This window comes from Trematomus bernacchii, unplaced genomic scaffold, assembly GCF_902827165.1.
Source record: "Trematomus bernacchii unplaced genomic scaffold, fTreBer1.1, whole genome shotgun sequence".
Taxonomy (NCBI): domain Eukaryota; kingdom Metazoa; phylum Chordata; class Actinopteri; order Perciformes; family Nototheniidae; genus Trematomus; species Trematomus bernacchii.
Window position 1 is genome coordinate 429,203 of NW_022988098.1, and position 25,321 is coordinate 454,523.

The window sequence follows — 25,321 nt, forward strand, 5'->3', positions numbered from 1 at the left end:
TGCGCGTTCGCGCGGAGGGTCCGCCACATTAAGTGCTGTTCCAAACCAACGAGTGTGGAGCGGGGTGGAGGGGGAGTGGGCTATCAAGCCCTCAAACAGCGAGTCTGCATCAAGCCCCCAGGAAGTGCGCCGGACTCTGATGAAAATATTCGTGCTGGCCAAACGGCGGTACTACACTTCCTTTTGGTTGCCAGGCCCGGAAACACTTTTTCCCATTGACTTACATGGGGAAAGAGTGGTCTGTAAATCGTTGGATAATTTTTTTTAAACTAAATAAACTACCCAGTATGAACACTTGTATAGCCCTTATTAAAAACATTCGTTCCTCAAGTTGTAAAATGTGCTAATAACGTTATTCTGAGAGTTATTTCCCTCTGCATTATGAACGCGCATCTAACCCACGGGACCGCGCCGCCCGGCACGTTCATGTTACGTGTTCAGCACTACATGCGTTTATCTTTACCCATGGATGCACAATAAGAACGGACCCATATCGCCTTACTGCCAGCCCACGGAGCTGTAATAATGGATATATTGCACATGTTTGCTGTAATTCATCATTTATAACATATTATACTACATGGGCTGTATGATTAAATCTTGTACCGTAAATGTTGTATTAAATAAAGTTAATATTACCGACGTAGATTAACGTCCCTGTAGCTTCTTATTGCACTAAGAAGCTTATTGCACTGTGTGTATATAAATATATATATATATATATATATATATACAGTGCAATAATTCTTTCATGCTAAATGAAGCTCTGTTGCTTGGATATCACTAGATCCTGTTACAGCGTAATATAAAAGTACATAACGATTGATGTGTAAATTAGCATAATTACTAGCTAACCGCTAGCTGCTAACTGCCGCCTCGTTAATATCAAATCTATCATAACAAACATTACCATGCTGTCATGAACGTGCGGTGCTGTTACGTGTACGCAAATTGACGTGCTTGATGTGAACGAGCATTTTGGGGGGCATGGTTAAAGTTGCGCATGCGCTATGAGCGCACATACGGGTACTTCTCAGGCATGCCGGGTAATCTGTGACGTTTCGCTCTCTCAAAAGTTGGGCCATTTTATCATCATGCGCGAATGAGCAACTCTCATAGGAATGAATGAGGCCCCGCCTCCCACGCTGTATCCAGTTCTTATTATACATCCATGGTCTGCATCGGTGCTGACTTGAGACTGGTCTCTACCTGACAGGTCTCAACGCTGTGTGTGTCCGTCAGGAAACACGCTGTTTACAAACAGTTCCAGCAAACATCCACTGATAAATTGCGATGTTAACAACCTCATGATAACCTCATATTTTTTTAACTTAGGATCATACCTGTGTTTAGTCTAGAAAAAGGTAAATGTGTGCATTTTATTATAAAGTTGTGTATATTTACAGACTGTTGCAAAAACTAAGAAGCTTATAAACATCAGGTTTAAAACTAAAAGAGCTTTACAAATAAGTAACACAATGAAAGATGTTTGGAATTTTATTTGAGTTATTAATTTACATTTTTTTGTCTAAGAGATGCTGATTTGAAACCGTTGTTACATACAGTTACGGCATTTCCTGTTTCTGCCGGAGAGAGGGGAGTTTGTCCCAAAGCTTGCCGCTGTATTTACTCCCTCCATCTGACAGGAGGGAGCCTCGTTGAGCTGCGAGTGTGGCTACAGACGGAGTTCACTCCGCCACGGAGGGGTAGGGTCGAGGGAGTGGTTTGGGATTGGGCCATAGATATATATATCTATGGGGCAGCAGGTGAAGTCAGCACCGATGCAGACTCGCTGTTTGAGGGCTTGATAGTCCACTCCTCCTCCACCCCGCTCCACACTCGTTGGTTTGGAACAGCACTTAATGTGGCGGACCCTCCGCGCGAACGCGCAAACGGAGGGGTAGTGTGTAGGGGTAGGGTGTAGGGGGCGGTTTGGGATTGGGCCGAAATAAACAGTCATCGTAAATAGTAGGAAGCTGACTATCTGCTCTCTCTCCAGCAGGTGCTGATTTCCCACACGGCCAGGTCTCGCGTTGTTTGGCTGTTCCCGCGGTATTTAAGTCATGTGGTAGTCTGCTGAAACGTGTAGCAGCAGTCTTTTCTTTCGGTGTTGGAGCAGAGCAGATGCACACTGCGTGCTGCTGAAGAAATTCACTAACCATGGTAAGTACTGGTGCTGGGTGTCTGATTTACAAAGTGCGTTATTATAGGATACAGCTGAATGCTTTAAAACAAAGATGTAATAGGATTTAAGAGTAAAAAGTGTGTTTTACATGTTAACTGTTCAGTTGAAGGCCTTTCAACATGTGAGTCAGCTAGCCACCCATGTGGCTAATATTAGCTGGGAAATGCGTCATTAAGTTAAACTATTCAGGCTCTCACTGCATATGGTTGATTTGAGATGCTTTTGTACGTTGCAGTGATTTTTCACTTTGAGCAGTGGCATCAGCACATTATTGATCAGTTTGATCCTGTGTAAATGTAAGCATAGCTGCTAGCATAAGTTAGCTCGGAGGCACTTTTTTCGCAAGGGCCCAGGTCAACACGTGGATCCAACATGGCGACAACGTGGTTACGTCTGCGACTCGTTCTATTGTTTATGGGCTAATAACGTAAATAACCAAATCAACGCTTGTGAATTATTTCATTTAAATGCTACATTGTGCACATCCACATGAATTTCAAACTTAAAAACACACCATGGTCCCCTATTTGCCCACTCTGGACTAATAAATGTCCTTGGTGATTAACACAGGGGGGCAAATTGAATCTCTCATAAACCTGTAGTGAAGGAACACCGTCCTCTCTGCGGATCCTGTCGGGAGAAACAAACAAGCAATGACTTGTGTTCAACATGGTTAATGGCGTTGGTAGTAAACCTCTGCTTAACACTGTAAAACAGTACATTCGTTATTATGAAAGTGAGTTTCACTCTAATCCAACATATTTACCTTCTCAGGTGCTGTTGCACGTGTTGTTCGAGCATGCGGCGGGCTACGCGCTGTTTGCAGTTAAAGAGGTGGAGGAGATTGGCATGCTGCTGCCTCAGGTTTGTCTTTACTCCGCGCCTTTTACTGTGACAATTGATATATTCTGACTGGATCACAGTTAGTAACATTATATTTGTTTTTTTCAGGTTGAGGCCAGCGTGCTGAGCATTGCCAAGTTTAACAGCATGGTGAGCCTCGCTGCCTTCTTCCCCTTCAAGTCGGCGCAGGGTGCTCTGGAGAACATGAATGCAATTTCTGAAGGCAAGATAATTTCCTTGTTTTGAGCTGTATTGGTGTTCTCAGTTGTAATGATGTATCAATCTGTCAATCCACTGATTTCCTGTGCTGACAACTTCCATGTAACCCTGAACAACTCAGGAAAGCCTTTTGAAATGCATGTGTTCTGACATTTTCAGCTATTTTATAATAGAGGTTTAAACAAAATCAATTGTTATCCTTCACATATTAGCAGTAGCCCATCATAAACGACCATATTCTGGTTTCTTGCAGATCCACATATTATCAGATCATTAGTCAGTGTTGCATCTTTCAAATGGCTTTTCTGCATGTTTCAAGTGTAATTTTAACCAAGTCTCTACAGACCAAGAAGTAATCGTCCTCCTTCCCTTGCAGGTGTGGTTCATTCTGACCTGAAGTTGTTCCTAGAGACAAACCTGCCCCTCTCAGGGAAGAAGAAGGCAGTGTTGGGGGTTTCAGATTCCAAGGTCGGAGCATCTCTACAAGAAGAATTTACTGTGTCCATCCAGACTGGAGGGGTGGTGGCAGAGATTAGCAGAGGTGAGGATCATTTTCCTGTCTCGGTTTTTTTTTTACTTAAAAAAAAGAGAGAATATCCTAGCCTTAAGGTTGTGGCCTGTTGTGATGCAATTTTTTTTAACCCTGAAACTCATGAAGGTTCATACTGAAAATCTGAACAGGCACTGGTCACATGCTGTTCTAACACTCTTCCACTGAACTCAACACATCTAATCTGTTGTCTGTCCTATCAGGTCTGCGTCTGCACTTCCACTCGCTGGTGAAGGGTCTCACCGGCCTGGCTGCCTCCAAGGCACAGCTGGGTCTGGGCCACAGCTACTCCAGATCTAAAGTAAAGTTCAACGTCAACAGAGTGGACAACATGATCATCCAGTCCATTGCTCTGTTGGACCAGCTGGACAAGGATATCAACACTTTCTCCATGCGTGTCCGGTAAGAACATCTGATAAACTAGTTGGACAAACACGGGAACTAACATTAAACTAATTGAGGAACTGACCTCCAACAATAACATGTAATGTTAAAAGCTCCTTGAGCCAATTTATTAAAAAAAAAAAAAGTGCACTCTAGAAGTCTTTCTGCAAAACTTTAGGAGCATAATGCAATTTCTTACGGCTGTATTTGTGTCCTCAGTTGTAATGATGTATCAATCTGTCAATCCACTGATTTCCTGTGCTGACAACTTCCATGTAACCCTGAACACCTGAGGAAAGCTGTTAGAAATTTGCTGCAGAAAGTAGTTTTAAAAAAAAGGGTTTTCATGTTTTGACTCCATGCGGTAACTTTCCTGTATGATGCCATCAAAACAAAGGAACATTTTCGAGACACCATTGCTGTAACGTGTGCAGTCACTCGCCAAGCATGCCATAGCTTTGTGCTGTGATTTCCTACACCTGGTTCTTGTGCGTCTGACATCTAACAATCATTTCCTTGTGTCTTCAGTGAATGGTATGGATACCACTTCCCAGAGCTGGTCAGAATCGTGCCAGACAACTCTATGTACTGCCGCATGGCTCAGCTCATCGGTAACAGGAAGGAGCTTTCAGAGGAGAATCTGGAGAGCATGGAGGCCGTGGTGATGGACGGCGCCAAGGCTCAGGCCATCCTGGAAGCATCCCGTTCCTCCATGGGTAAGCAAACTTAATTTACACATCACATGCATTTCAAACTTAAAAACACACCATGCCCCCTATTTGCCCACCCTGGACTAATAAATGTCCTTGGTGATTAACACAGGGGGGCAAATTGAATCTCTCATAAACCTGTAGTGAAGGAACACCGTCCTCTCTGCGGATCCTGTCGGGAGAAACAAACAAATGCAATGACTTGTCAGTGAAATCTCTTTGGTTGTGTTCGACCTACTGCACAACATGGTTAATGCAATGGTAGTAAACCTCTGCTTAACACCTTTTCTTAATCTATCATTCAGGTATGGACATCTCACCCATTGATCTGATCAACATTGAGAGATTCTCCACTCGCGTGGTGGCTCTGGCTGAATATCGACTCGGGCTGCAGGAGTACCTGCGCTGCAAGATGGCCCAAGTGGCCCCGAATCTGGCAGCTTTAATCGGTGAAGTGGTGAGTTAAAGTGTTATTTGTTCACTGTATACAAATTACTCTTGGACCAATGATGTTTTTACCAAATCTGTCAATCCCCTGAATCTCTGTGTTGATACTTCCGGTCCTGATGGTCCTCCTGAGTAATCAGTTTCTCATGGTAACCCCACCAAAGCTGTTTGTCATTGAGCCCTAATGCCCGTTTCTTCTTCAGGTTGGAGCTCGTCTGATCTCCCATGCCGGCAGTCTAACAAACCTCGCCAAATACCCAGCCTCCACCGTCCAGATCCTGGGAGCAGAGAAGGCCCTGTTCAGGTACTGGGGCACCCCCTCCCTGCTGGGGAATAAAGTGGCTACAGTGATGGCAGGGCGGGGCAGGAACCGAGCAGGGTGACTGGAGAGGGCTAAGGTCTCCTCCAGAGTGATCCCTCTCACCCAATGCACCCCCACAGTCTGAGCAGCCACTCAGCACTGAGGTAGAACATCTGATGCACTAGTTAGACAAAAACACAGGAACTAACATTAAACTAATCGAGGAACTGACCTCCAACAATAAAATGTAATGTTAAAAGCCTGTTGAGACAATTTATTTCAAATAAGTAGTGCAACTTAACTCTTAAGACAATTTGTGTAAAAGTGCACTCAATAATTTCTTACGGCTATATTGGTGTCCTCAGTTGTAATGATGTATCAATCTGTCAATCCACTGATTTCCTGTGCTGACAACTTCCATGTAACCCTGAACAACTGAGGAAAGCCGTTAGAAATTTGCTTAGAAAGTAGTTTAAAAATGGATATTGTCAAAAAAAATATTAAATAATTCATAGAAAAACGCAGGGGTTTTATGTTTTTACTTTTTTTTTTTTATTGTCAAACAGAGCATTAAAGACCAAAGGAAACACACCCAAGTACGGCCTGATCTTCCACTCGACGTTCATCGGGCGCGCTGCCGCCAAGAACAAAGGCCGCATCTCCAGATATCTGGCTAACAAGTGCACCATCGCCTCCCGCATTGACTGTTTCTCTGGTGAGTTACACAGCCTTGTTAAATTTCCTTTGTGGCATTATTGCAATGATGTTTAAATTTTTCGTCAACAGTAGTCATCCTTCGGGTTGGTGGTGATAAGCTTTATTCTGAGCAAAGCCACTAAGTTGCTAAACTACAGTAATTATCTTTACAATTTGTGATTTATATATTTTATTTCTTTGCTTGCAGAGGTACCCACAAGTGTGTACGGTGACAAGCTGCGCGGACAGGTGGAAGAACGCTTGTCTTTCTATGAGACGGGCGAGGTGCCACGCAAGAATCTGGATGTCATGAAAGAAGCTGTGAAAGAGGTGAGCTCAGAGAACCAGTCGCAGCTGTGTGCTACTACGCATAGATCAAATGTCTCCTATAAAAAGTTCAGTCTGTTAATGCTGTGGATGATGACAAGCTTTGTCCTGACCCTACTGTGGGGGTACAAAATGATTTAATGAGCCTGACGCAGCATTAGGATATAGACATTATAAAAAAATACAAGCCTGTTTGCAACCATTTAATGTTTTTGTTTTCTTGTCTTAGGCTACTGACGTCGCAACTGAGATCAAGCGGAAACTTGAGAAGAAGGAAAAGAAACGCAGGAAGCGTGAAAAGAAGATGCAAGCAGATGCTGGCGAGACCAACGGTGAAGCCGAGGTAAGCAGGTTGGATGTAGTTTCAGGACACGCACGTTTTGATTTGAGATTTGACCCTCACATGGTCCTCTCTCAGTGTACGACATGCTAAATTATCATGACTCCGAACCATTGGCTGGTCCCAAATAATGGACCCGATCACTGAAGTGAGTCAGACATTGCATCCACAAAGACCAGGATGTGTGTATACATTGAGGGTTAGCTTGGAGTAAACATGAATATAGTTATTAACCCTTTTTACTGTCTTGCAGGCAGAAAATGGCGACGCAGACACAAAGCCAGTGGCCGAGGAGATGGAGGTCGAGGCAGAGGAAGCCCCTGCGGTACAGAACGGAGCCGAGGAGGACACCCCAGGGAAGAAGAAAAAGAAGCGCAAATCTGAGGCCGCAGAGGTGGAGGTTGCTGTGGTCGAGGAGGAGGTTGCTGTGGTCGAAGAGGAAACGGAAACACCTTCCAAGAAGAAAAAGAAGCGAAAGTCTGAGGCTATTGAAGCCGAGCCTGCAGAAGAGACTGAAACACCAGTGTCCGAGAAGAAGAAGAAAAAGAAGAAGGAAACCACAGACTAGAAAAAAGTGGTCAAAGACTAATCTTTATTTTTTGTACAGCTTATTTTTTATCCATTTTATGCTTGGTCCTACACTAGTAAGCATCTTTATGTTCCAGCTCGTTTGGCAAGTTAGACTGCAAAGAAATGATTATGACTGTGCCTTGATGTCGGTTACATTTATTTGTACTTTTGTAAATAGCGATCATTAAACTTTGTCAAAAGAAAAACAACCTGTCTTTGCTTTGCTTAATGCTCACTTGCATTAGCATCTTCATCAAACCTTTGCTGAGGCTCAAGTCCTGTGGTTATAATGTTGTAATCTAACCAAGGCAGTCCTCCAGCCTCTCAATATCTGTTACCCAAGACCACTTGTGTATAGTTCCCCAGGAAATCAGTGGGTATAAATGATATGATAAATGTATCGGATTAAACTGATTACATTAATGATGGCTCGGCTCTATTGTGTCATTAATCCACATTCACCAGCATCCTCTGCTTAAATATAAATTGCCAATCGGTAATTGCACGGATTCGTAAAGTCTGTCATCTAACAAGTGACTTAAAAACCTCTTACCCTTTTCACCTCTGCAGTCTTGTCACATCTTGTTTCTAAAGGCTCTCAATTGGACTCATTGGGTCTTAAAATCAGTTATCCATGTATTGCAGTCATTTTTCAGTCAAATTGACACAATCCCTAGAATTGTCTTAATTCCAAGGCTGTATAACATTTGAGTTGCAAATAGTCTTTGCTAGATCACATCACAAGTACTGCAGTCTTAGATGTGTCAGACACTTAAAGGTAGGGTAGGTAAGAATGGAGAAACCAGCTCGAGTGCGCTAGAATTTGAAAGTACACGGCCGAAAAGAATCTGCCCCTTCAGACTTCCTTACAGAGCCCCTCCTCCACACACGACCAATGAGGGCACGAGATGGAACGCTAACAGGCAGGTAGGCCATCCAGTTATTTTAGCTGGGCTGGCTAAAATGATTGGTCGTGCTTTTTACAGCGCCACGGCTTCCACAGATGACTTTTTTATGTATTTAGTGTCAAAGCATTTATGTATTCACTGCTATCGGGATGTTAAGAGCATTCCATGGAATATAACAGTGTTTCTGAAGTGAATTACCTACCCCACCTTTAAGTCCTGTGTAACATTTCCTATTCCAGTCAATTAAAAAAATGTAAGCTCCTGAATATTCTATGGGTTACATTACTGATGACCATTGGAGCAGCAGTAGCTCTGTAGGGTCTTGGGGACCATAGGGTGCGAGTCCCAGTTGGACCACAGATACAGTGTGGACTGGTAGCTGCAGGTGTTCTTGAGCAAGGCACCAAATCCAAACTGCTCCCTGGCCCTGAAACACTGGCAGCCCTTTTGCTCTGCGACCTCTTCAATTATTGAATACTTATAGGTCCTGTTTAATATACATGCGAGTGTATTTCCAGCCTGTGTTATTGTAAAACTATACCAGATCGAAAAAATCTTATCTGCACAATTTGATAACTTTGCATCCAGCCTGTGTCCTGAACATGTTGGCACAGTGGTCTCCCTCAATCATTTATATGAAATACATTTCCTTTGCTACTCTGCACTGAACTTGGTTCCATTATGTGAGTATGAAGCAACCTGGGCTTAAATCCAGAAAAACATTGTGTTCAGTAAATATTGATGCCAAACCGATACAAACTGTTCAGAACTTTTAATTTGGACAACAAGGATTAAACCAATGTTAAAATGACATCAAATCCAAGGCCGGGCAGGTGAAAACCAGCCAACTAGTAAGAGTTGAGGAATGAGAGACAGATGGGAGGGAAACGGGGCAGAAAGAAAAGTCAAGCTATCAACTCAAGTCACCCTCAATATAAGGATTCACAGATGCGGGAGACCAAAGTTACAAAAACGTTTTTCTTCTAAAATAAAAAAAGGCCTTTGCCGTGAAAATGATGTGTAGAATCTATGTACATCACTCTCAGATCATGTATGCATACAAAAAAATCCACATCACAGGATGCTTGTGTTCAAGTATATTCACCAACTTCATCTCCATGATTAAGCATTCTCGTCTTTCCACATTGTTTTTTTTGTTTTTTGAAATAAAATGTCCTTCAAAATAAAAACCAAATGCAGAATACCACATTTTATGTCCTACCAATACATATATACTGTATAAATACATACATAAATATATTTTACATACAACAGCCATAAATTTGAAAAGGGGATATACAGAGCAAAGGGGAGGGTGGGTGGTAGTGTGTGTTTTTAGCTTGTGTTGTAAAATGGTTTGTCCCTCTATGATCTCATCAGTCAGATACGCAGGTGTGGTGCTGTGTGTTGGTGTGTGTGTCCATGTTCACGCCACACACACTGTAGATGTGGCCGTCTCAGTTGGCCCAGTAGGGGGAGCTGCCGTAGCTCGACTTGTTGACTTGGCTCTTCTGCTGCAGGCTGTTGGACTGGCCCCGCTGGTTGGGAACCCCCTGAACACACAGAGAAATACAAATTAGCTTCTCAGAGACTCACGGGTAAAAGCCTGAGCGACCATAAAGTGTCTGCGGGGGTTACCTGTCCATCCTGAGCAAGATGGTGGTGCAGCAGCTGTGAGTGTGGTTGCTGGTGAGGCAGGATGTGGAGGAATGGAGCCGGTGCATAGCCTCCAGGAGCTGCTCCAGGGTTCAGAGGCCCTGGGCCCCCCAGTGCTGATGGCAGACTGAAGGGAGGAGGGGTCCCAGCATGGAATCCCTGCTTATCAAAAGACTGGAGAACGAAGATGAGGCATCAATTAATCAGGTCTTAATGAGCTGTTGGTATAAACAACAACTACACAGCAAGAAACAGGGCAGGAGTTGTGAGAGGCTCACCTGCGTCTTATTGTAAACACTTCCACTGATGTCTGGCACACCCGAGTTACTGGACGTAACGGAGACGCCTAGGAGAGTTACGCACCAACATTTCTATTAATTTAATTTAATTTACTAACAGTTAAAAATAGGTTATGCAGACGTGTGGAATGGGATACGCTTAGCTATCCAAAGCTTGAGAATAGGGGCTCTGATACTAAACAAACATTATTTACAGTATATATTAATCACAAATCTAGAATTGGAGAGCGTGAATAAATAAAAAACACTAACCAAATAACCTCAAAACTAAACTGATCTAAATCCAACTACTAAATGGTCCCAAAAATTGTATTTCATCAGTTTAAACATTGGTATAACATAAGTAAGATAAGCACAGAAACATAATGGAAAATACAAGTATATTTCTAAGTAAAGGAACTTGTTGAAATCCCCCCCCCCCAGCCATTTAGGGTAGTCAAGCTCAGACATATATTAACAACACATGCTTTTAATTATAATTCCGGACAATTTGAAAATTCTCAAATTATCATTATAAAAAGACGTGTCTATTTCTCGTACCTTTGCCGGGCCCAGAAGCAGCAGATTTGGCTTGTGCCTGTGAGGAGGAGTTGTATCCTTTACTGTAGTCGACTCCTGCCGGCCCCGCTGTCAGCTCCTCATACCCTGCACAGGACAACAAAGTTCAGCGCTCGAGCAAAACACATCACTTCCTGTCCAAGACAAACCCCAATACTAATAGCAAAAGTGTTTATGGGAGCTCCTTGAATGAATGTCCTGTTGTGAACATTGATTGGTGTTCACTGACCTGAGCTGAAGGCGTGCTGTCCGTAGCCGCTGGGCTGCTGCTGCGTCTGCTGCTGGAAGGGGCTGGCAGAGGGGTTTCCCAGACCCAGGCCCATGCTGTGCTGCTTGGCAGAGGCTGGACCCCCGGGAGGAACGAACATGTGGCCGTACTGGAAGGCAGCAGCGTTGGCCACGGCGCCCGGCATCCCCGCGTAGTAAGGCAGGCCTGTGTAGCTGTAGCCCGGGGGCAGGAAGGCCTGCTGGCTGCTGTGGTGCTGCGGCTGGCCCTGGGGCTGCTGGGCCTGGGGGGGCTGCTGCTGCTGCTGGGCCTGGTTCTGGCCTTGGCTCTGGCCCTGGGAAGGCTGCTGGGCTGCCAGGCTTGCGGGGGGTGCCGGGGAGGTGGAGTCATTCCTGCCGAACTTTGTGACTTCACCTGACAAACATTTGAGATGTCAGGCGAGAACAATCACGGGGATTTTAAGGATTTTGGACAAGGCCAGCAAAGGGGGGCCAGTGTTTTACCTGAGTAGGGGTTGTTGGCTAGGCCCCCGTCTCTGCCAGAGAGAGTCGCTGCGGGGCCCGGGAATGTGATTCCATAGTAATCCTGCAAAGAGGGCTGAAGGACAGGAGAGGATCAGAAGGAGCCACACAACTAAATACAAAACAGTGAGTACTACAGAGTGTGACGATGAGGCTCACCATTGGCAGTCTGGACTGGAGCATATGGAGGTCTTCGTAACCATAGATCTGCTGTGAAACACAGGTAGTTAGTTTTTTTCTTTTTAAGAAGAGAATCAAATGTTGAGTTTATGAATAAACATTTGAAGCTTCAAACTATTCAGTACAGTCCTAATACAGCCACAGAATACTCTTTACGAAAACAAAGGTTGCGTCTTCATTGATATAAAAAAAAACAAATACACTTCAGTGACTCTAAATCCTGAGGGGTACTCACTGGGTATGCTGGCAGCAGCCCCCCGGGGCCCATGATATACTGGTTGGGCAGTAGAGGGGGAACTCCCTGTGACAAGTTAGGGGGAGCTTTACCTGTGAACACATTGACACAACAACCATCACTTTTTAAACTATCACGTGAAGAACAACAAATACAATTAATTGGGCTAATCACAATGTGACAGAGATCACACATTCTCCTTGTGTCTGTGTGAATGTGTGTGTGTGTGTGTGTGTACCAGAGGAGAGCAGGGGGTTGTTCCTCTGTGCGTTGAGGTTGGACGTGGCATTAGCTCCATTGGAGCCGAGTCCGAGCGCCGAGCTGGCGGCGGCCATGGCGGCAGAGTGGAGTCCGCTGGCGCTGATGATGCCGCCCACAGAGCTGCCCATGCTGCCGCCCATGTTGGGCATGTTCACCAGGTGGCTGATGCTGCTGCTACTGATGCTGCTGTTGTGGGAGTGGAGCGACGAGGGCTGCGAGTACGACCCCGTGGAAGGAGCCAGAGAGCTCACACCGCTGTTGTCAACACAGGTGTACTGAGGACGAGAAATAAGTCGCTTTGAGTTGGTAATGCATAGACACAATGTTGAGTTTGCTAAACCAGCTGTTTTGTATACAGGGTTAAAGATAACACAGGAGACTTTACATTGTGCTTGTGGATGATGAGACTGGTACTTACAGTTAGAGCGCTGGAGCCCATAGCTGAGGAATGACTGCTGACATGGCTGTAGAGTGACGGCAGAAAGGAAACGGATGATTTGTTGCACTGATAAAACATTTGCAAAGCTGCATCTCACTAACAAAAAAACAAAATGGTTATTTATTAGCTTAAGAACTGTAATTTAATAACTGGTAATAAATGGTAAAGAAGTCAAAGTCGAGCAGAAAAAGCTGGGAAACCTTTTGACTTATGGCCAGATTTGTGTCACATTCTGAATGCAGGAACAGTACGTACGTTTTTTGCATATAACATTTTAGTTTGTAAACCGCAACTCTGCAACACTGTGTGTTTTCTAACCTGTTGTGTGAGTTGAGATGGCTGGCAGAGGGCATGTCCTGTGCCAGGCTGGAGAGCGTGGAGCTGTGTGGAGGCATGGAAGAGGGGAGGTGGGAGGAAGGTGCCGAGGGTCCGTTGGTGCAGATGTTCAGAGACGGCGACTCTGGCTTCGGAGTGGAGGACGCTGATGAAGCTGAGAGGAGGAGGAAGGAAGGGATTTATTTAGTCACTCATAATGCCACAACCCAAAAAAAGACGTTACAATAGAACGTATAAATTAAACAAATGAAAGGAGTAGAGAGGAACTTACTGTCTAGAGCAGCAGAGGTCCTTACACCATTCAGACCATTCTGGTGAAAAGAAAAACAGAGCTTAACAGATCAATACCATATACATGTAACACTTATGGCGCGTTTCCACTACACGGCCTCGCTCGGCCCCGCTCGGTATGGCTGGGCCTCGTTAGGACTGGCTCACTTTATGGCGCATTTCCATTACAGTTTAGGAACTGGGGTAGTATCTATAGTAACGCAGTGTAGGCGGAGCCATGACGTGATCTTCAGAGAACCCCAGAAAAACAACACAGCCGTTAGCTGTTAGCACTCACAGCTCCTCATATATGTTCAGAAACTAGACAAAAGTTAAACAAGTACAAACCACAGACTGCCTGTGTCATGGCGAATACAGTCGCTGCTTTATTTATGTCTGTATAGGCCGTTGTTGTGAGTGTGGACGGTCGGAGCATATACTGCGTTAGCTTAGCCAATCTCCATTTAGAACACACGCAAAGCATTAATTCATGGTTTTTACTAACCGGTATCAGTATGTTGTTACTTCGGCATCATTTTGAAACGTGTATTACAATTAAATCACGGTCAAATATGTCCATCTTGTTGTAGTTGTAGCCCCCTTGCCAGTGATTCTCTCTCTAGTTTAGCATACTCAGCCCGACTCAGCCTCGTTGTCTCTGGCCCTAGACCCGCGATTTTATGAGGCCAGAAAAACTGTGAATTAGGACCCGCCGGCCGGTACTAGGCCAAGTGGAAACGCAACCAAAAACAGGCCGCTGACGTCACAGCCCTCTTAAACCGTGCTCCGTGTTGTAGTGGAAACGCACCATTAAATGACATACGAGATGATAACAAACAAAAATAGAATTCATGTTATTCTTATCATATTTGTATCAAGTAATAGTCAGTCCATTAACCACAGCAGATGACAGTCACTGTACTTTTGTTTCACTCAAAACATCCAAACTATAACTGTAAGTGTCTATGGGCACATTTCCGTATGTAATCTTAAAGTTTACAGTCCAGAGTTTCCCAATTCAGGGCGGACCCTCGACCCCCTGTTTGCTTGCTACATGCAATATATCAGCGTCCGGCTGTTTATACAACTATACTAGAGAAGTGGATCCTTTCTCATCTCTGTCATCTCAAAATTCCCCTAAAGAGGCTCCCAGGATGATGATTCTTTTTTGGCTATTTCTACTCACCATGACTGGCCCCGTGGCCTCTTTGCTCTGGGAAAAGGCCAGTCGTGAGTGAGGGGGCATGGTCCCATCGTAACCTCCCCCCACTGAGGAGTAGTGGGAGGAGCTGGGTATGGAGGAGGAGGCGGAGGAGACTGTCGAAGAGGAGGGAATGCCGCTCCCTAATGAGGAGGGAGTGAGGTTGGGCAGCTGCACCGAGGAGTGGTACACCGGCTCTGCTGAGGAGAGGGGCAGAGGCAGGGCGACGGAGAGGGGGCTGCCCAGCGACTCACTGCGGGACAGCAGGGAGAGGAGAACAACTCGTCAGATAAAAAGTTCGACTTTATTCACAAACCATATACAGTTTCTGTAATATCATTCACTTGAGAGGAAACTAATCAATCAGCAGTAAGGATGTAACTAGAAGCGGTACTTTGGTGCATCTTAACTTTACTATGATGTGATCAAATGTAATCAATGCAATCTTTGACCTTATAACAAAAAGTTAGTAATCAACTTTGTTTAGTTTAGTTTTTTTACCGCAATTGTTGACTTTCATTGGTATTGACTTCTACATTTCTGGTATTGGTACGTCCCTGGTCAGCAGCGACAGTACCTGAGCGGTTTGGAGTACAAGCTGGTCTGGCTCTGGATGCCTGGTCCCGGTGCAGGAAGAGATGGGGCGGGGGCCGGGGTGGACTCCCTGGATTGGCTCACACAATTGTCGACGATTCCGAACTCGGGCATTGCCGACTCCGAGCCGAAGTCCAGCGCTCCGAACTGGAGATTCAGACCCGGGACTTCAGCCGAGCCCGGCATCTCTACCGCTGTGGCGGGAATCTGCCGGGGGGGGGGGAACAGTCAGGGTTAGGGTTTTAGGTTTGTACCAAACTATTTTATGAGACAACATTACCATTTAGGAGGTTGTACCCCTGATATGTGATTTGATGTAAATTAAGTAGTACTTATTACAATATTTGTAATAATTATAATAAATAAAACAATTAAGAATTATTTTGATGATTAGTAATTCCTTCTGTTAGACATTTTAATGCAACAACTTAACTGTAGTTCCAGTTATCAACCTATGAATGAGTTTATGAATATATTTAGGTGTATTAAATATGAATTATCATTGATAACTGTTTATACTCCGACTTGCTCAAACTAGAACCCCAACATGTTGGTGGTAGGATGGAGGAATACTGTTGTCATCACTGTCATTAGATACTCATTTAATGACCCTAAAAGTGAAATATAGCATCTATTCGTAATTTTTTGCAATAATAACTACTGGAGCTGAATTTAAGAGATATCCCAACTCTCTGTCCAACATCTTCAGCCCCCTGCAGTACCTTTGATGATGGAGGTATCCTTCGTTTCTGGACTTTGAGCTGCGCCCGTTGCTGCTGTGGCGTGTTGCCGCCCTGAGGGTCCAGCCCTGCGCCGGGGGCATGAGGTTTAGCACCAGCAGCCATCGCCTGGCCTGCCTGTGCCAGGGGGCCGGTGAGGTGGGGGGCGGGCGAGGCGGAAGCAGGGGGCGCTTGGTGTTGCGATGGAGGACTGGGCTGACGGGCCAGAGGCAGGGAGGGGCCCGCATGCCTCTGGACCAGATGACTCAGCACAAGAGAGGGCTCGGGCTGCAGGCCAAACTCACCTGCAGACACACAACAAACATAGGACAGGGTTTACAAACACTACACGTGCCTTTGTTCATATACTGGAATATGCTTCCAACTGACAAACATCATCTCTTCTCTTATTGAGATGTATCATGCATGGTCCTTGCTAAATTAAGACTCAAACTAATAATGTTGAAACATAAAATGCAGCATGATGGCCACACTCACGGCTGAACTGTGAGGACAGCGAGGTGGAGTTGGATTCTGATGCCTTGATGTCCCAGCTGGATGAGGAGGGTGGAGGTACAGGTGCTCCCAGGCCTGGCAGTCGGCCCATGGAGGGGTTGCTCCCTTGGGTGCTGGAAGGAGGCGCCGCCTGGGCCGAGGGCAGTGGACCCAGGCCAGGACCCTTCAGCTGTTCCAGTATCTGAGCTCCAGCGCTGGGCGGAGGCCTCTTGGCCTGGCCCAGGTCCCCAAAACCAGCTCCCAAAACTGACGACTGGCACAGGGCGAGGGCGTAATCATCAGTCTTTGTGTGTAAGGGTTCATTTACATGTGACAGATGAAAGAAATGTGTCAAATCAAAAGAAATATTTTCATTACCAGAGCAGCATGAGCGTAGCTTGTGCTGCTGGTGGTGCTGCGGCCGGGGGGGGGCTGTTGCTGCTGTTGTTGCGGTGGCTGGTGGTGGTGGTGGTGGTGGGAGTTGGTGAAGACCAGACTCTGAGAGGAAGAGGACGAAGGTGGTTCTCTTCCTCCGCCCACAGGCTTCTGCAGCAGAGAGGCGAGGTCCAGACTGTAGTACAGTACCGACAGTTAGAAAGGGCTTGCAGGAGTCAACAGTTGCCAATGTAATGGGTTATTAATAGATAAAAGTACATTCTCAATGGCAATGATTTATCAATGACAATATGCCTCTATAGTTTGTCAAGTAAAGGTATTCCTTCATTGCTAACATAGTTTTAGATTAGTATAAGATAACTACTTAGCAATTTGTAGCAAATAATAGTCTGTAATTATTCTGAAGTTGCACAACAATGAAAGATCAGGGCCAATTTATAATGTTATAATTGAGCTGGTTTTAGCTACCTTTGCCCAGGTGTGATGTGGTTCTCAGCAGCAGGTGCACATGAGGCGGTGAACACTTTGGTCTCCGATAGCTAAAGAAACAAACAAAAACACAGGAGACATTGTTTAAAAACAAACACCACAACATTGTTACTGTGATCTACAGACTTCTGCAGTCTCAACTCACACTGACATCCTCACTCCAGTCCTCAGACGCCCAGTCCTCCAAGGTATGTCTCCAGGTAACTAGAGAGAAACCAATGATGAGTCACAGAATTCAAATAGAGGTGGGATAAACAGGTTAACGCCGTGTGAACATTTTTCTAAAGTACATTTGAGTCTGGCTACCATGTGAGGCAACCCTGCCGCTGCACGGAGCAGAGAGGCCGAGTAGTGAGGTTTTTTTTAAATGTATTTGTTGAACACCAGCACTGATAAACAAAAATGAACTGCATGGAATATTTTCATTAAAATATAAAAAGAAGCAAAACAACACCAGGTAGTAATGTAATTGCAAGATCGTTGGTAACGACTAGACTACCGTGGCAAGCCTAAATTACAGCTGCAGAGCATATCAGTTCTAAAAAGCACACCTGTGCCATCTGTGCTGTTGGTGCCCGCTGTGTCCCACATCTCACCCTGTGCACCCCCTGATCCGGACTCTGAGGTGTAGTCCGCTGGGTTGAAGGTCCTGGGGAAGAGGGAAGGAGCGGTATATTTAGTTACACAGAAATAAACTGAAATAAACTGAAGAGGAAGGAAGAGGTGGACTGATTCAGTTAGTTTCTTATAAACAGTTTCTGAAGGAGCTATCGGTCCCTGGTTGTTGGGTTTTCGGTGTTGTGGAAAGGGAGAGGGGAGATGCGTTTATTATGTTTTTCAGATGTTAATGAGACTTAAGACTCACAATCATTAAGGTTCAAACACAAGAATAAGTTTAATTTACTGGCCTGAAAAACACTCTAGTAATAAAAGTACACCTAAAAGTATGTTAAAAAGGTTGCATGATTTGTAAAAAAACAGATTGCAATTTGTTTCACTGTGATTTACAATATCAGAGGGAATCACCAATTTTGAAACATACTCACATAATCATTAACAATATATATTTGATGGGGATCTGTACCAAACAAGGATTTGTATTAAGTCTGTAGAATACCATTAGTAGGCCGGTGCTTATCTGCAGCACCACAATACTTCATTCAGTGTGATTTTATATTCTCACATATTTTGCATTCATCAAATATTGTGCTAACTGCGATTTTGATATTGTCCATGCTCTATTACAAAACCCATGTACGTGCTTGTTGTCACCATACCCCATGCCTTGGGCCGAGAACCGGGTCCCTGGTGGTCCTCTGCCTCTACCTCGACCTCCAGATCCTGCAGATCCTGCGTAACATTCACAAAAAGGTCAACAGCGTCCACTACAGCGGTACTAACAAAGCGTTTTAAAGTGCTCACTGCTCACCTCGTCCCGCACCTCTGGCCCTGCGACCTCGATCTGCACCTCTGTCCACAGGCATCACTTCCATTACCCCATTCTCCTCTGGACGCACTGTATGCGTACAAAACAGTGCACATCAAATGAGAAAAAGGGATTTGCAGTAATGATACTGTAAAGAAGGAGACAGGAAAGTCAGAATGAAATAAATGTAGAGTTGAGACTCCCTACCCGGTCGGCTGCGGCTGGCCCCCCTGCCCTTGCGGTTGGCAGCCCCACGGCCCTTGCTCGCCTCCCTCTCTCCTTTCTTCTCCCTGTTTTCCTTGTTCTCCTTGCTGTCTGACGGACCCTCCTTCACCAGCGGTTTCTTCTTCCCTACCGTCTCCCATGAGGTCTAAAAACATGGACAATATACATCAGTAAGTAAACTATGCACTTTTTAAATTAAAACAAAAATGGCATCTTTGTCTCCATTACAGTCACATTTCAGAGTTGTATAGTGTAGAAGGAGCCTCTGGCATTCTGTGGTTGGTTTAGCCCAGTGGTTCTCAAACCTTTTCTGTCAGGCCCCCCCCTTTGGAGAAAAAAAAAAAGTCGGGCCCCCCCCCCCCAACACAAATAGTCACGTAATGGGCCAAGTTAACATTTATTAAAATACATCAATATGAACTTGTGCATTCCTTTGCTAGAACAGTGATAATAAAACAATGCTCCATAAGTCTGTGTGGTCAAAAAATAAATACATAATACAATTGTGCAATCCCTTTGCTAGAACAATAAGTTATAATACTTTGCAATCTGTGCAAAAAAATGAAGAAAGAAAATGCTGATATTTGGCAAAAAAGTGTGTCTTATCATTAGTGGCTGCAATGAGCCTGTTTTGCACTGCACATTTCTTCAAAACGGGGTTGCAGGCTCAGTGGCGGCGCCAGAGATTTCTTTTGGGGGTGCTGTGGGGTAGCTTGATGTTTCATAGAGGGTGCTCAAACATTTAGGGTTTCCCTTTAATGTACCGGTCGCTACAGTGGAATTTTCTACTGCAACCCTCTCCACGCGCACATACACAGTACCTGCGACTGTGACAATGAAGGCTCGATAATCAGCTCACGGCATATAGGTGTAAGCAGGGGTAAAGTGCTATTTGTATAAGAGGGGAGTGGACCTAACATAGGGGGGTCAATTAAATATTGAAGTTAAAAGCATCAATCTGGTGCACTTTGAGAGCAAAATGAAGAGATCTATGGATACATCTCTCAACACCCATTTGAAACAGAACTGTTAACAGATTTACTATTTCTTTATGGATATTTTACAAATCACTCTCCTTTTAAACTTTTTTTTTTTTTTACTGGCATATAGTATTTCATACCTGTTTTTCATTTATTCTCTTATTTTTTTATAACCATAATGATCATATAAACGTGTGCGTTGGAAATAATTGTTTACATTAATCGTGACCAAAACGTTTGAGCTCGCTAGCACCAGAAGCTAACAACAACGATCTCCGGTACCGGTGCGCTCTCTTTCTCGCTCGCGCACGCACACAAAATGGCTCGGAGTCGTTCCACACACACACAGAGCCGAGCTTGAATGAAACACAGAGACCCAGACGTACTTGTACTGTATCATATTATTTTCGAATCAATAATTTTTCAAATTATGATTTTCTTTTTTTTTCAAAACCATTTTTCCTCCTGGTCTCTCGCTCCCCCCCTGTCATGCCTCTGCGCCCACCAGGGGGGGAGCGCCCCCCACTTTGAGAAACACTGGTTTAGCCTGTGTACGTGTGTATTCTGACCAAGAGGATAAAGCAACACTACCAGATGCTACAAAAACATTCCTGGAAATCATTTCCAGGAATGAAAAAATGTCCGGCATTATAGCTTTTCTGTAACCATTTCAAATGGTTACAGAAAAGCTATAATGCCGGACATTTTTTCGACCAACTTGTCTGAAGGGTTCTGTTGTGGCATGCAGGAAGAAAAAAAAAATCTGATTGGGACCTGTGAGCTGTAGATATTCAAAATCAAAACACTAATTATAACTTTTTTAGCAACTACAATGAATGTTTGACTCATTTATTAGGCCACTCCTTTGTTTGCGCTGCTCATGATCTTGACGAGTACAGTAGAAGAAGTTGTTATCAGAGGGTTGCAGTGTATAACACCAGTTATTTGCTATTTTTGGAATTCCACAAAACCAAAACAACAAGCAGGGCAGCTGTCTGGCCGGCTGCCCTTCAGCCTCAAGTCGCCATCTGTGCCGGCTGGTATGCATCGCAAATGTTGGGACACTCACTCGGACTTGGCAGAACAACACAAGTGTTTTTTCCCCTTTAAACTTTCCCCTTGGAAACATGTCCTCTGTCTGAGATCTGTCCTTTAGTTTGTTCACCTTCATTTCAAAAGGCCAACCGTCTTAGACAAAAAAGTGATGTGAGCAACAGAGCTACTTAGTGATTTTTCAAAGTCTAACAGTACGATGCTTAAGCCGTGACAGCCACAATGCCAGGCTTATTAAATCATTTGAGATAAATGGAATTCAGCCATAATTAAGGTTATGTATTACACCTGTGCTTTTCTTACTCTAACATGTTAAAAGAAGGTCTGGTTGATTTGTGGCAGCTCGAGTATGATTACAAATTTAGAGCATGGATGATTTTTCTCACTTATTTTCACAGTCCATGTGCTCATCATAAATCGTTCTAATTTAAAATACCAATTTCAGTCAAATCAATTATCGTTTTGGGCCGTCGCATATTCTGTCTACCAAGCAAAATAAATCTATTCACACTATCTGAAATTGCAAATAAATATTGTTGAAAAAAACACAGGCTAGTATGAGAAGTGTAACAAAGGGATTAAATAAAACATGGTGTTGTTACCATGTCTGAGGTGCTCTCCAGGAGAAAGTTGATGGCTCTGCTCACATCCTCGTTGCAGTCGTGGAGCGCTACCATGCACTCATCCTGGTTCCTCCCAGTCACCTCCATCAGCTGGGGAAAGCAACAAATACACTTTGTATTGGAAATGCTGCGCTGTTTTTTTTAAGGATTTTAAAGTACATAGCATGTAGATATCTCAGTGTGTAAAAATAACATTGATGCCATATTAGTTGACCGCTACAACGTTAGTAAAGACTGATGGATGTGAACTCCATTCAGAAAACAAGCTGTTTAAAACTAAATGTGGTGTCAGCTTGGGACAGACCTGACTAAGCATGAATTCAGAATTTCCACAAACGAGCAACAGGATGTAGTTAGTTCAGCATTCTTTTGATCCATTCATTGCAACTGAATGAAGGTGTATATGGGTTCAAACCACTGCAGTAAACTCATTTAAGCCACAGACAATGTAAAATGAATAAACACATGATGGTTTGTTTTGTGTTTGGTGTGAACACAGCACCAGTAGTGTTCCTCACCTGGTTAACTTTGCCTTCAAAGTCAGCATCATTCTTGTCATAGATCACCTGTGCGAGCCGGATCTGCTCAGCTGTAGCCTTTTGGTTCACAGGAGAAAACAAATGTAAGAACGAAATATCTTCACTCCTTGGCCACTGTATTAGGTACACCTATCATATTTAACTTGTCAGTCATAAAATGTTCCTTAACAACCAAACATTTATTATATTTAACACAGTTAGAGAGGTATGTATTTGACTATATTGTTACTAAGCAAGGGCCTACGATTGTCCCTATTAAAAGCTAATGTAGATCCTTTTCAATAATGATAAAGGAGGTCTCCTTGCATAATGTGTGCACTCTGGTTTTGTTGGCAAGAGTAATCGTGTGCACACTGGTTTTTTGTTTCAAAATCTCTATGGCTTAAGGCAGTGTACTTTCACTAAGTTTCTTCATGTTTATGTGGTTGCGGTGGCCCACCTGTATCTGTTTTTGTGGTTGTGATGTTTGAGTAGCAGCAGGCAGCGCTTTTTCCCGAGGGCCCCGGGCCTTTTCGCCGCCCAGCGAGCTCATCATATACAGTATATACAAAACTCTGTATGTACAAAATAGAAAAATCTGCAAAAAAGGAAACAAGAAGCGTGGAAGGATGAGTGAAATCAACCAACAGTTCTGCAAACACAAGCATTTAATTTACAATGATGTTAGAGCAGAGCCACGATACTTTCCCATGTACGAGTGCATAGAAAGAACAAAGTGCTTAATACCAAAAATATGTGTTGTGAGCATAGCAAAGCTGTATTGCACAATCATGAATACTGCTTATGAGAATCTGGGTCAAGGAGGAGAAGCGAGCCTAGTGTCCTCTTACAAAAATCACAGACCAAAGGGTGTGAAGCAGAACAAACCCCACACACCCTGACCTCAAAGCCCCTTTACACGCTAGATAGTTTACACCCTCAGATTATAAACACACACACACACAAATTATTATGTATTTGTAATAAATCCTGCACAAGTTGTAACTTGATGCAATTTGGCTGTGATACCTTATAGACTAGTAAGAACTAATAATTTCAGTAGAAAATATTAAACACTTCTTAAAACCCTTTGCACACACAGGGCTTTATCCACCTGCATCTATATGGAAAAGGGAATTGCTAAATTCCTTAAATAACAAAAGAACAACACGTAGTGCTTTTGGAGTTGCAAGCTTTGACTAAGGTGTGTACTAGAATAATACCTACAGATATCCCCAGTGACCCATTTGTTTTATGTGAGAGAACAATAGCAATCCAGTTTACAGTGTCTGAGTGACGTTGCCAAATGCACTGCTGCCATTGGCTGCTGCTCTGAACAAAGCTTGTGCAAAAGGACGAACTGGCATAAAATGTGATTTCAGTGAAAAATCTACACCTCTTTTTAATATTGAAATACCTACGGCAGTAGCAGTATTTTGTACTCAAATAATACAATTATAACATCATCATCAAGTATGAGTCTTGACGTTCTTAAAAGATAAACAATAACAAACCATGACAGAGTAACTCCGCATATCTTGTTCATTACATTTACGTGTACAGTGACAAATAAATACCAGTTATGTTTTAACGTGTCAACATATATAAACATCTACCTGTTAACATCTTACAAATATTTGACTAGCTACCGTTTTTTTAGTAATAAACCAAGCGGAGCGTTGTTGTGAACCGATGCTAACGTTAGCATGTTGCTATCATGTTACTTATTACTTGACTCTACATATTACTCTGTAACGGTTGACGTTCCGTGTATATGTTGCAAAATAAAAGCATGTTCTCGTAGCATCCTTTTTTTTAACTCAACACTGACCGATTTTGAGCTGTTGGTATTGTGGTCCCTTTGTCCTCGCTAGCACAGACTCGTGTTAGCTTTAACGTGCTAATGCTGAGACCATAGCATCGATACTGAGCAGCGGGGATGAAGCTAGCTAACGGTGCTACCTAAATCTGCTCCAAGTTGATAGCCAACGGCCGTCTAACTGGCGTGCTCGTGTCTTATCCGTATTTATAGATCCGTAGAGTTATCTAACGATGCTGGCGGTTACATCAGACTCGTCCTCGAACAAATAAACAACAGGCGTGACGTCTAACAACATATCGGTGTTAAATCTGAAGAAAAAAGGCCTCTCAGCGGGGCACAATCCCATCCCGACATTGCTCGCCTGGAAACAAGACAACAGAAAAATTGCATCCTTAACAACCCCGCGCCGGATAAACAACGAAGCCAGCGAACAACTATTTCAGCGAGTAGGCGTTTAAATACGCATTTTAAACGCGTTGTGATACAGAAAGTGAACTTAGTAAAACATTAGAAAAATAGTGTTTTTATTACCTGCTAACACGCTTCACTCGGCCAGCAGCAGACAAGGTGGTCACGTGATGTGCCCTGCCGTGGTGGTGATGCTCCCCTCTCCTCTCGGGTCACAACTAACTTCCTAACGACCTTCCCCATGAAACACAGAGGTGGAAGAAGTACTCCAAATATTTACTTAAATTAAAGTAGCCATACTACAGTGTACAAATACTCAGTTACAAGTTCAAGTTCTGCATTCAAAATTGCACTCAAGTCAAGTATTGGCTTCTCAATATACTTTAAATAGGCCTACCAAAAGTAGAAGTATTTGTTATGCAGAATGGCTCCTTTAAGCACCTGTTATTTTTAAATTGTTGTATTATAATTATTGGTGCATTAATGTGTTCATCACTTCAATGCAGAGCTAGTGAAGATGAGGAGTACGTTCAGCCACAGCCTCATCCCTCCATGACACAGCACCAAGCGCCTCGGGCAGTCCTTTGTGCCTGTAGCCATCAGGCTGCACAACAAGGGGTCAATAATGTAAAAAATAAATAAAAAATCACTGGACATAAATATACACTGTTTCCACAACCCATGTTAATATATTAGTAGTAGACCAAATATGTAGATAGATATGTCACTATATGTACAGATGTCCATTTTCACTTGTCACTTTAACTCATTTCGTACTTCATAATTTATATGACCACATTTTTACTCATCTCCTATTTCATAGTCTTTTATTATTATTATCATTATTTATTTTTATTTTTTATTTTATTAATCTGTGTGAATCTGTGCAGTCCTGTTTTTCACGCTTACCC

General features: G+C 43.7%; 2 protein-coding genes and 3 non-coding genes across 11 annotated transcripts; 4 read left to right on the forward strand and 1 right to left on the reverse strand.

The window, feature by feature from the left end:
- The first annotated feature begins 1,909 nt into the window (after nt 1-1,909).
- Nucleotides 1,910-7,996, forward strand: nop56 (NOP56 ribonucleoprotein homolog). Its single transcript, XM_034121728.1, has 12 exons — nt 1,910-2,163; nt 2,960-3,049; nt 3,137-3,251; nt 3,624-3,788; nt 4,001-4,199; nt 4,710-4,897; nt 5,197-5,348; nt 5,542-5,642; nt 6,206-6,354; nt 6,544-6,665; nt 6,892-7,005; nt 7,256-7,996. The coding sequence occupies exons 1-12, from the start codon at nt 2,161-2,163 to the stop codon at nt 7,568-7,570; spliced, it is 1,713 nt and encodes a 570-aa protein (XP_033977619.1). The 5' UTR covers nt 1,910-2,160; the 3' UTR covers nt 7,571-7,996.
- LOC117475692 lies at nt 2,713-2,833 on the forward strand. The gene has a single exon (XR_004555195.1). It is a non-coding gene; the product is annotated as a small nucleolar RNA SNORA26 (small nucleolar RNA).
- On the forward strand, nt 4,961-5,081 carry LOC117475690. Its single transcript, XR_004555194.1, has one exon. It is a non-coding gene; the product is annotated as a small nucleolar RNA SNORA26 (small nucleolar RNA).
- LOC117475689 lies at nt 6,748-6,815 on the forward strand. Its single transcript, XR_004555193.1, has one exon. It is a non-coding gene; the product is annotated as a small nucleolar RNA SNORD57 (small nucleolar RNA).
- A 1,239-nt stretch (nt 7,997-9,235) lies between the features above and the next one.
- ubap2a (ubiquitin associated protein 2a) lies at nt 9,236-24,642 on the reverse strand. 7 transcript variants are annotated; one of them, XM_034121744.1, is made up of 27 exons: nt 24,534-24,642; nt 22,641-22,778; nt 22,181-22,258; nt 21,642-21,752; nt 18,989-19,151; nt 18,785-18,871; nt 18,633-18,705; nt 17,952-18,004; nt 17,501-17,559; nt 17,335-17,405; nt 16,849-17,041; nt 16,474-16,744; nt 15,979-16,280; nt 15,240-15,463; nt 14,648-14,915; nt 13,463-13,502; nt 13,174-13,345; nt 12,835-12,880; nt 12,394-12,691; nt 12,156-12,247; nt 11,900-11,950; nt 11,723-11,816; nt 11,223-11,633; nt 10,976-11,080; nt 10,415-10,482; nt 10,119-10,310; nt 9,236-10,033 (listed from the first exon to the last, which is right to left on the reverse strand). In XM_034121744.1, the coding sequence occupies exons 2-27, from the start codon at nt 22,734-22,736 to the stop codon at nt 9,938-9,940; spliced, it is 3,714 nt and encodes a 1,237-aa protein (XP_033977635.1). In that variant the 5' UTR covers nt 22,737-22,778; nt 24,534-24,642; the 3' UTR covers nt 9,236-9,937. The 7 variants fall into 7 exon arrangements, with proteins under 7 accessions (XP_033977635.1, XP_033977636.1, XP_033977633.1 ...); XM_034121745.1 differs by having other exon boundaries at nt 11,900-11,947; nt 17,907-18,004; XM_034121742.1 differs by having other exon boundaries at nt 17,907-18,004.
- Between the last annotated feature and the right edge of the window lie 679 nt (nt 24,643-25,321).